This window comes from Suricata suricatta, chromosome 11 (assembly GCF_006229205.1).
Source record: "Suricata suricatta isolate VVHF042 chromosome 11, meerkat_22Aug2017_6uvM2_HiC, whole genome shotgun sequence".
Lineage (NCBI taxonomy): Eukaryota > Metazoa > Chordata > Mammalia > Carnivora > Herpestidae > Suricata > Suricata suricatta.
The window spans coordinates 1,207,704-1,218,009 of record NC_043710.1 but is presented as its reverse complement, the minus strand read 5'-3'; the positions used below and the strand labels follow the sequence as shown (position 1 = coordinate 1,218,009).

The 10,306-nt window shown below is 68.1% G+C and overlaps 2 protein-coding genes across 3 annotated transcripts in view; both read left to right on the top strand.

Annotated features, from left to right (window-relative positions):
- Positions 1-6,703, top strand: part of CTSD (cathepsin D) — a 9,026-nt gene extending 2,323 nt beyond the window's left edge. Inside the window, exons 3-9 of the mRNA XM_029957470.1 lie at positions 1,526-1,649; positions 2,043-2,161; positions 3,128-3,348; positions 4,974-5,096; positions 5,442-5,586; positions 5,671-5,769; positions 5,844-6,703. Coding sequence (XP_029813330.1) covers positions 1,526-1,649; positions 2,043-2,161; positions 3,128-3,348; positions 4,974-5,096; positions 5,442-5,586; positions 5,671-5,769; positions 5,844-6,011 — 999 coding nt within the window. The 3' untranslated portion in view covers positions 6,012-6,703. The remainder of the gene's footprint in view (positions 1-1,525; positions 1,650-2,042; positions 2,162-3,127; positions 3,349-4,973; positions 5,097-5,441; positions 5,587-5,670; positions 5,770-5,843) is intronic.
- Positions 6,704-9,123: 2,420 nt separating this feature from the next.
- Positions 9,124-10,306, top strand: part of LOC115271863 (interferon-induced transmembrane protein 10-like) — a 2,349-nt gene continuing 1,166 nt past the window's right edge. For both annotated transcript variants that reach the window (XM_029914838.1, XM_029914837.1), the window contains exon 1: positions 9,124-9,503. In XM_029914838.1, coding sequence (XP_029770698.1) covers positions 9,483-9,503 — 21 coding nt within the window. In that variant the 5' untranslated portion in view covers positions 9,124-9,482. The remainder of the gene's footprint in view (positions 9,504-10,306) is intronic.

Here is a 10,306-nt window from a genome sequence, read left to right as displayed (position 1 = left end):
GAGAGAGAGAGACACAGAGCACAAGCAGGGGAGGGGCAGAGAGAGAATCCAAAGCAGCTCCAGGCCCTGAGCTGTCAGCACAGAGCCTGACACGGGGCTCGAACCCATGAACCACGAGATCGTGACCTGAGCCGAAGTCGGACGCTCAGCCGCCCGAGCTGCCCAGGCCCCCGAAGCCACCTTGTTCTCAAGGCCGGTCTGTGGGGCTGCGGGACAGGGACAGGGTCACCCTCTGCACATTGCCGACCAGGAGGCCCCCCCCCCCCCGTCAGCGGGGCACGGAGGAGCCTGGATCGGGCCCGAGAGGCTGTGGGGTCCTGTGGGTCATCGGGGTTGGCCCGCCCAGGCGTAACTACCTGTTCTGGGGCCTCTGTGCTTGTGCCTGTCCTGCCGCGAGGCCTGGAGCCACCCACGACCTCCTTACCTTCTTCCCCCTTGGCCAGCAGCCAGCCCTGCTCTGAGGGGCAGACCAGCTCAGAGCTGGGGCATTTGCAGGCCACATGGCACCCAAGCCAGGTCAGCCAGTCCTGGCCCCGGCCTGGCGCTCCGGAGCTGCCCAGTGGGCATCCCGCTGTGTCTCTGGCCCGAGTCCTGGGGACCTCGCCGCTTGTCACCATCCAGCCTCTGGCCCACCTGTGGTTGGGACAGGTGGCTGTCGCCTTTGTCCTCTCTGGCCAGAGCCCCAGCAATGCCAGGAAGCTGTGGCCTCACGGGCATGTGACTGGGCTGGGGGGAGGGGGTGCTGACTGACGGGTTCCTGACCCCCTGACACGGGCACACGCACACGCACGCGGGGATTCGCTGAGTCATCCCCCGGCCCTGTGTCTGGACGTCTTGGCTCAGTCCCGAGGCAGCAGGCATGGGGACCGGAACCCCGTGGTGACCTCGGGCTGCCTCCCAGGGGAAGGGGGCGCCCAGGCCAGCGGGGCCCGGGGAGCCTCAAGCTCCTGTCTCCCAATCAAGCACCCGTGTCCTCTGACCTACAAGAGCATCAAAGACGAGGTTTCCCTTTCAGGCTCCGGGGGACGTGTGTTCCCTTCATGCCTGCCTGAGCCTTGGGTCAGTGCCCTGGGCTTCCCAGGCTGCCCCCCTCCCCTGTGTACAGATGGGGAAACTGAGGCCCAGGGCAGTGAAGGCAGGGAGTCTAGGCAGTGAGGACTCTGAGCCAGCCCTCTTGGTTCCCAGGGTGTACCTCCTCCCTTTGGCCTTCCACATGCCTCTACCTTGAAGTCCTCCAGGCTTGACCCTCCAGGGCAAGGGCAGGGTGGGAACTGCGGCCCCAGAGACCAGCCCTGACTTGGTTCCCAGCTCCTTCTGGGGCCCTGGATGGGGAGGCAGAGGGGTCCTCAGGGGCTGGGGACCCAGGGTGCCCACGTGTACAAGGATCAGGGGCTGGGGAGGAAGAGGAGGGGTGGACCCCGGCTGCCCTGGCTCGGGCCGTCCCTAGTCCGACTCCCAGATAACCGGCGGGAAGGCGGGCTGCCCCGCACACACGGGGCCCTGACGGAGCCTGCCCCCCACGCAGGCCCAATACTACGGGGAGATCGGCATCGGGACGCCCTCACAGTGCTTCACGGTCGTCTTCGACACCGGCTCCGCCAACCTGTGGGTCCCCTCGGTCCGCTGCAAACTGCTGGACATCGCCTGCTGTGAGTCACAGCCCTGCCTCGTGCGGCCGCGGGGAGGGGGTCCCCAGGGCGTGGGCACCGGGCCCACCTGCCACCTCCCACTCGTGCACACGCTCCCTCGGGCACACTTGCTCCCCTGGGCGCCGGGGCCTGTCCCCCCGATCTTGGGCCGAGCCCCGTGTGCGGGGCCAGCAGGCCCGGCCTCGACCCCTCTCGGGTGGTGCACCACCTCCACCTCTCAGCCACAGCAGGCAGGCCTGGCCCCTCCGCCCCCCCAGGGGTGGGCCCAGGGTGGCCAACGACGGAGCAAGCCAGGCCAGGGCGCCGAGGCCAAGGCTGGTGGGGGGCCCCTGCGGGGGCGGCCGGGCCGTGGGGTGGGGGCCTGCGGCAGGCTGATGGGGGGCCCCGGCACAGGGCTGCACAACAAGTACAACAGCGGCAAGTCCAGCACGTACGTGAAGAACGGCACGTCCTTCGACATCCACTACGGCTCGGGCAGCCTGTCCGGGTTCCTGAGCCAGGACACCGTGTCGGTGAGTCTGCGGTGAGGCTGCTCCTGGGCCCCGGCCCCCCACCGGGACCCCGGCCCCAGCCCAAGGCAGGGCTGCTGAGCATCGGAGGGGGAGGGGCAGCGAGGGGACCGCGTGGAGCCATCCAGCGGGCGCGGGTGTGGAACCAGGACTGGATGAGGCCGAGGCCTCCTCCCAGGCCTGTGGCCGCAGCCGGGCAGGGGAGCCAGGCAGGGAGGGCAGGGGCCGGCTGGGCGCCTGAGGACGGGGTCCCTGCTGCTGGCTGGGGAGCTGGGGCCAGCAGGGGCCGAGATGTGCCAGGAGCCGCCACGGACGCTGGGGGGCGGAGCCGTCTGGGCACCGTAGGGTGCGCCAGACCCGAACCAGGGCCTGCTTGTCCCTTGCCTGGATGGCAGGGTGGGCCGTGGTGTCTGGGGACTCTCCTTTGGGGACGCTGCTCTTCTCCATATCCACCTGCTCTGCTGGGGTCTCCTCCTGGTCTCTGGGGGTCCAAACAGGATGTCCCCTACCACGCTCCTCTGTTCCCGGTGTCAGCGGGTGTCAACCCCAAGCAGCCGTTTCTTCCCACATCCTGTCTGCCTGTCAGCTGCCTGGCCCGGGGTGGGGGAGGGGCGGCGTGGCCTCAAGTCTGCTGAGTTGGGTCATGGGGTTGGGTCATGGGGTTCCAGGAGCCCAAGGGCAAGAGCAGGCCTGGGCCAGGGGGGTGGGGAGGGGGCCAGGAGGCCAGAGCCCAGCACGGACCCCAGCCCTCTGTGCTGATTCCGATCAGCTGCTGTCCTGACCGGCACGGACCCCGTGTCCCTGTCCCATCCAACGCCGCCAGCCCTTTCTCCTGGGCCCTCTGCCCGTGTCCAGCCGTGGGTGTGCAGCGGCGGGCGGCGACCGAGCGGGTGTTGTCGCTGTGGCCGTGAGCACACGCACGGGCTGGGGTCCCCTGCGGCCCACTGACCCCCCCACCCCGGCCCTCAGGTCCCCTGCCATCCGACGACCGTGGTCGGCGTCAAGGTGGAGAAGCAGACCTTCGGGGAGGCCGTCAAGCAGCCGGGCATCACCTTCATCGCGGCCAAGTTCGACGGCATCCTCGGCATGGCCTACCCGCGGATCTCGGTTGACAACGTGCTGCCCGTCTTTGACAACCTGATGAAGCAGAAGTTGGTGGAGAAGAACGTCTTCTCCTTCTACCTGAACAGGTAGGGGGCGCTCCTCACCCCGCTGCCCGGCTCAGCATGGCGGAACGCAGGGGGCTCAGGCCGCCACTCCCTGGCCCCCCTCCAGGCGCCGGGCTGCAGCTCCTGCCCTCTGGGCCCTGGCCGGAGGCAGGACGGGCCACTTCTGCAGGCCCGCAGGCAGCATTCCAGACGGGCCGTGTGGCCGGGCTTTCCCACTGGGAGCCGAGGGGGCCGTGCGTCCCGGATCTTGCTCAGTGGTGGCCTTCTGGGCGGGAGCCAGGCCCTGGTCAGGGGTCACAGCAGCTGCTCCCAGGTCAGGCAGCCCGGCCTTCCCTGGGTCTGATGATGCAAAGACATGGCTCCTGGGTCACTGATGGCCTAGAGGGCACAGAGCCATGAGCTCCAATCTGAAGCAGGGCTTCTGGAGGTGAGGGGTCTGGGGGCTTTCCTGATGCTGCTAGAGGGGCCGTGGGCCAATCTCGGTGTGGACAGCGGCCTCCATCACACCGTCAGGAGCAGCCCCGAGCGTGTCCGTTGCTGCCACAGAAAAGGCCCCCAGCCCAGTGGCTCTTGCCCCACGTGGGAGGGTGGGGTGACCTCCATCTCTGTCCTCAGGGCGGTGCCAGGGCTGGGGTCTGGGCACCAGTGGTCACCTTGCCACACACCCCCTCCAGAGCCCTCACCCCACAAGCCCACTTGCCTTCCTGGCTGAATGCCAGCCCAGAACCCTCCCCTCCTGGCCAGCTCCTGCCCTCAGCCCGGCCTCTGCATGTCCCTGGCTTGGTCAGTGTCAGTACCCAGCTGCTGGGCCGGGCAGAGCTGCCCCTGGAGGCGCCGCCTCAGGCCCAGGGTGGGCAGACAGGGGAAGGGGACCCAGGAAGTCAGCTGGGGTCTGGGGTGGGGGCTGGGGGGTGGGGCAGATGGACGAGGGCAGGGAGGTGGGGTGGGGTTTTGGGTGGGGCGCAGACAGCAAATCCCACACTGGGGTTTCGGAGGTGATGGGAGGGGAGGACCGGAGGCGCCAGGTGGGAGGAACAGCAGGGTCTGGCCTGGTGCTTCTGAGCGTGGGGCCAGGCCAGGGTGAAGACTGTGAGCTCAAACACTAAGTCTAGAGGAGGGTCTGGGGAAGGGAGGGTGCAGGCGAGCAGGGGATGCAGGGGTGGGGTGCAGGTGGGTGAGGTGTGGGTGGAGAGCATCCCTGGAACGGCAGGTGCACAGGCCCCAGGGCAGGAATGAGCTTCAGTGCCTCCTCCTGGAAGCTCTCCGTGGTTTGTGGTGTTTTCACGCTGAAGGGCGTCCCCTCCTTAGGCTCCTGGCTTTTGCTTCCCTGTTTTCCCGCCACCCTGACCCTGGCGGTCTCAGCTGGCAGACCAGGGGCCTCTGGGGGCGGGGCAGCACCTCGTGGCCTGCCGGCCACACAGGGTGTGGGATCGGAGCAGAAGTCCCCTCCCTGCCGCACCCCCCCCCCCCCCCCCCCGGGTCCTTCCGTCCCTGCAGGCCGTCGGAGATCGTCCCCTCCCCTTTCTGACTTGGTTCCAGCTGGTGCCTGTGGCACCTGGTGCTCAGGCGGGGGCCTTGGTGTGGGGGGCAGGGGTCCCCCGGCTCGAGGGGCAAGGGCAACTGACTCTCTCCGTTCTCGTTCCCAGGGACCCTAACGCACAGCCCGGGGGCGAGCTGATGCTGGGCGGCACAGACTCCAAGTATTACAGGGGCTCCCTGTCCTACCTGAACGTCACCCGCAAGGCGTACTGGCAGGTCCACATGGAACAGTGAGTGTGGGGCCCCTCCCTGGAGCAGGTCTCGGGGCCGGGAGGCTGCAGCCGGTGTGGTGGAGACGGGCCAGCCCGCACCCGTCCACTGGCCCCAGGTGCCTGCCCCACCTCCTGGCCCCCGGCTGAGCCCCTGGGCTTGGCCCAGTTCTGCCCATGATTTCAAAGGTGGCTGTTCACCTGCCCTTGGCCTCTTGAACCCCAGCCCGCCTCCACTCCTCACCCAAGAGGGGAAGACAGAGTCCTGAAAAGGCAGGGGCCCCCAGTGGCCCTGGTGGTGGGAATGCCCCCCCCACCAGGGCCCACCCGAGCCCAGCCAGGGGACTCACACCCCCTCCCCCTCAGGGTGGATGTGGGCACCAGCCTGACTCTGTGCAAGGGCGGCTGCGAGGCCATCGTGGACACGGGCACCTCCCTCATGGTGGGCCCCGTGGACGAGGTGCGTGAGCTGCAGAAGGCCATCGGGGCCGTGCCGCTGATCCAGGGCGAGGTGAGCGGGCCGGGCAGTGCGGGCAGGCTGCCCCAGCCACGCCCCCCACCCCGCCACACCTAAGCTCCCCTCTCCCTTCCTCAGTACATGATCCCCTGTGAGAAGGTGTCCACGCTGCCCGAGGTCATTCTGAAGCTGGGAGGCAAAGCCTACACGCTTTCCCCACAGGACTACACGCTCAAGGTGAGCGGGGACGGGGGTGGGGGCTGGGGACGCGGTGGGCGGGGTACAGACGCTGACCAGTGTGGCCGCCCCAGGTGTCACAGGGCGGGAAGACCATCTGCTTGAGCGGGTTCATGGGCATGGACATCCCCCCGCCCGCCGGGCCAATCTGGATCCTGGGCGATGTCTTCATCGGCCGCTACTACACCGTGTTCGACCGCGAGGAGAACCGGGTGGGCCTGGCCGAGGCCACCAGGCTGTAGCCGCCGTCCCCGCCGCGGAGGAGGGCGTCCCGTCGGAGGAGGCCGCCCGCCCGCGCCCTCCGGCCACCCCTGCCACACACGCTCACACTCACACTCACACTCGCAGCCCAGCTCTGCCGGCGCCGGCCTGACAGGCCTGTTCTGTGGTTTTCCTTGGCCCTGGTTGCAGAAATGCTGCCCGTCCGTCCGTCTGTCTGATGGAGGGCTGGGCGTGGGGCCGCAGCCGTGGGCTGGTCAGAGTGGGGGGCCACTGCACTAACGCGAGGGGCCCAGCCCGGCTTGGCAGCGGTCCCTTGTGCACCCCAGGACCCGTCCCCTCGGGGAGTCCCCACCCCCAGCCTGCGCTGCAGAGGGCCTGGCTGCCCGGGCGGGACCTGTGGACGGTGCCGCTCCCTGTGCCAGGCTGTGCGCTGGGTTCCTCCTCCGCCTTCCTGCGTGGGCCTGTCGAGGAAGGGCCGGCCAAGGCCCAAGGACAAGCAGGAAGGCTTGGAAGGGTAGGGGCTCAGGGACAAAAGCCAGCCTTGTGATGCGTGTGGGGTCATCCTGGGGCTTGATCCTGTCCAGGAGGGCGCTCACGGCCCAGGGTTGGGGGAAAAGGGGAGGGGGCTGGTGCCACCGTCTCTGCAGCCGCCCTGTCTTTGGCGGCTAGGAGCCAGTGTTGATGTGAAAATACAGTTGTTTGGGCCTCTTTACTGTGTTGGTGTGATTTGTGTTTGGTGGGAAGGAGCTGGTGTGGCCAGTGTGGGGCTGTTTGCGGCTGACTCACAGGCTGGGGTCGGGGGGCAACTTTGGGCATGTCCTGGCCCCCAGGCTCCCTGCCCTGCACAAGGGTCCCTGGAGGCTTTGGTTTGCCACCCAGTCTCGGGGCTGCGCTGTCACTGACAGAGAGCTGGCTCGTACGGAGGCCTGGGGCAGTGACCGCCCGCACATGGCCTTGGCCAGAGGCCGCGGGAGCAGGCCGACATGTTGCCGGTGTCGGCCCTGGGCGTGGTTTTCAGGGAGTGATCCAGGTGTCTGCGTCACTTTCTGCCAGCTGCAGGACCCCGAACCTCCCTGATGCCCCTGTGCACCCGTTAGAGCCAGGACGGAGGCCTGCATGGAGCTGGTGGCAAGGGCGCCCTGCCTCCCCCGGGGCTCCCAGCCAGCCCCTGAACGCAGCATCTGTGCAAAGCAAGCCAGGGCCAGAGCAGACCAGACTGGGGTCCTGGAATCTCTGGGCTCGGGGAACCGGTTAGGAATGCCCTCAGGCGGCATGACCTGCCTGGTGGCCTGGCCTGAGGGGTGCTCCGGAATAGCTACCCAGATGCAGCTGCGGGCCAGGAGGTTTTAAGGGATGAGTAGGAGTTTGTGAGCAGTTGGGACGGAATTCCCTCCAGGGTCAGGGGCTCTGGACTCTGTAAGGAAACTGGCAGACGTCTCGTGTCACGGTCCTGGGGCCGTCAGCGCTGAGGCTGTCATTGGCCTGGCCCGTGGGGGCAGGGGACCGCACCCCAGAGCCGAGTGCTCCCTGGCACCTTCAGCACACATCCAGGCAGGCCTGCAGGGAGCCTCGTGACCCGTGCCCAGTGTGCTCTGCGCTTGAAACCCGAGTAGGGAAGCAGGCAGAGCCGCAGGGCCTGGCGAGGCAGCCAGGGACGGACGTGTCATCCAAGCCTTGGTGCGCAGAGGGGCCTGGAGGCAGAGGCGCCGGGAAGGAGGCCCCGCTCTTCACCCCTGCCTGCTCCTGCCGGTGCCCTGGCCTCCCATCCGCCACGCTGCTGCCAGGCAGCCCCATCCCCTCCTGAGACATGGGGACAGAGCCGGGTGCCCCTGCCCACCCCCCCAGCCCCCCTTGCTGTGGTGAGGAGCACAGGATGAGCCTCCAGCCCCTACCATCCAGGCCATCCGGGCGCTGACACTCCGGCCCAGAGCGCACGGCTGCCTCGGGCTGCTGGTCCGGATCCTCCGGACCCTGGAGTCTGACTCCAGGCTCAGATCCAGCCTCTAGGATCCAACCCTAAGGCTCTGGTCTGTCTTTGGAAGATGGGTAATCACAGGGCACTCCTTGCCAGGGGCCTGGCGGGCACCCACGGAGCGCCCAGCTCAGCACCTGGCACTCGTCCTGGCTGGCTTGCTGGGCTCTGCATCCGCCCGGCAGACTCCAGTGGGCACTTCCTGACTGTGTCCTCGCCTGGAGGACACCCCACCCACATCGAGCCTCTGCCTTCACCTACTGGGTGGAGGCCAGTGGGGGCTAGAACCCCCCCAACCCCACTGAACCGACCTGGGTTCTGGGGCCCTCAGAAAGAGGCAGCCTCAAGGCGGTCTGGAGCAGGCCCCTGGGGGCCAGCAGGACTGTGTGCAGACCAGCCCTGTGGGGCACTACCTGCGCAGAGCAGCATGGGGCAGGGCCGAGGCAGGTGAGACTGGGCCCTGGGGGCCTGGCTGTTTGCCTGCAGACCAGAGTGGGCTGCACCTTAGGTCGGACTCCTCCTGAGACCTGAGGTCCAGGTGCCCCCAAATGAGGCCCTTGGGAAGGAGCAGTGGGTGCTGCGGGAGCGGGGGAGTCCTGGTCCCCTACAGTCCCCACCACCTTCATGCCCGTGGGCTTTTGGTCTGGGCCCAGCTCTGCCCAGGTCACGGCCAGGACGGAGGGTGGCCCTGGGGACCCCTCCCACTCACAGAGGGCTTTATCAACCTCTGGAGGTCCCAGGGGCCCCTGAGGCCAGGGGGCGGGGCTGGAAAGGGGAGGGAGAGGCAGGGGTGGGGCCTGTGCAGAGTTCAGAGAGGGCCTGAGGCTCACAGCACACAGAGGTTCTGGAGAGCAGGGGGTTGGCAGGGGACTGGGCAGAGGTGGGCAAGGACTCCAGGAGAGAAGGGGCACCTGGAAAGACCCAGGCTCAGAGGAGAGAGGGCCGTGGAGACAGCGGCGGAGGCAGGTTGAGCTGGTGGGAGGGAAAGGGGCCTTTATGAGGAAGGGCTCAGGGTGCAGTCAGGGCCTCTGAGAGGACGGGGGTTTGGAGGGAGCTGGGGCCACCGCACATAGGCACAGCTTCTGCGGGGCTTGGGAGGCTCCCGAGTCCGCAGAGGCTGGTAAAGGAGACCCGGCTCAGAGGGCACCGGGGTGGTGTGGCGGGGGGTTCCCGGAGAGGCCGAGAGGGCTGCGGCTTCTCCCTGCAGATGGGACCCGCTGGGACTAATGTGGGAAGAGGAGGTCAGCTGGGGACACGTGTGAGAGAGAACGAGAGGCTGTGTCCTGAATGGAGGCTCCCAGCAGGAGCTGGGGCTGGGTGGGCCGGTGCTGACTTGGGGAAGAGGCATCTGCAGGGGACAGGGCCCAGGTGGATCAGCCGGGGCTGGCAGAGAGACTTGGGCAGCTGCGTGGACTTGTCTCCAAGCAGATAAGTGTCATTAGGGGCTTGGCAAAGGACCTGGCCCCATGGGCAGAGGGGACCATTCGGCGAGAGGTCATGGCCTTGGAGACTGGACTCCATGAGGAAGCAGACTCAGGAGGTGTGGCTAAGGGCTTTGGGCTGTGTGTGTGGGGTCAGACCCGGGGGAAAGGGGGCTGGAGCTTCCAGGGGGGTGGGCCCAGGAGGGATCGGGCCACAGCGGGGCCAGCCACCAAGGCTCAAGGAAGGCCTAGACTTGGTGGCCTCCAGGGCTGGGGCCTTGGTTAGTGGCAGGACTGTGCAGAGGTGGGTGATGGGATGGAGGCTCAGACAGGTGCTACAGTTGGGGACCTGGGGCCTCCGAGGGGCTTGGTGTCATCGAAAGGTGTAGGAGAACAAGAGGGCAGGTGGGGGCTGGGCTGGGTGAGGGGCAGAGTCCGGGGCTCCCTGTAGGGTGGGTGTTCGGTGAGGCCAGGACTCCAGGAGGGTGGAGGACCAGCACATGGGGAGGGGAGGGATGCAGCAGAGAAGGGGCAGCGGAGGAGAAGGGGCTCAGGAAGCCATGCTGGTCGCCAGGGTGGGGCAGAGGGGTCCCCAGGAAGATGAGGGGTTTCCCTCCTGGAGAGGCCAGGGCAGGACTGGAAGCTCGACAAGAAGGAGGGACAGGGAGACCAGGGAGACTCAGCGGTAGGGGACACCGGGTGGCACTGGAGGAGGACCCATCCCCGAAGCCCCCCACAACCCCTACCCCTGCCTGCTCTGCGCCCCCCTCCCCAGGGTCCGGCTTCCGGGCGTGCCTGCGGCCCCCACCCTGCAGGCGGGAGGAGGCGGGGAGGTGGCTGCGCCCGCCGGCGCCGTGAGTCAGGCTGGGGCTGCGGCCGCGCGGCTGGCCTGGCGCTGCGGCGGGAGCGCAGGAGCGGGGAC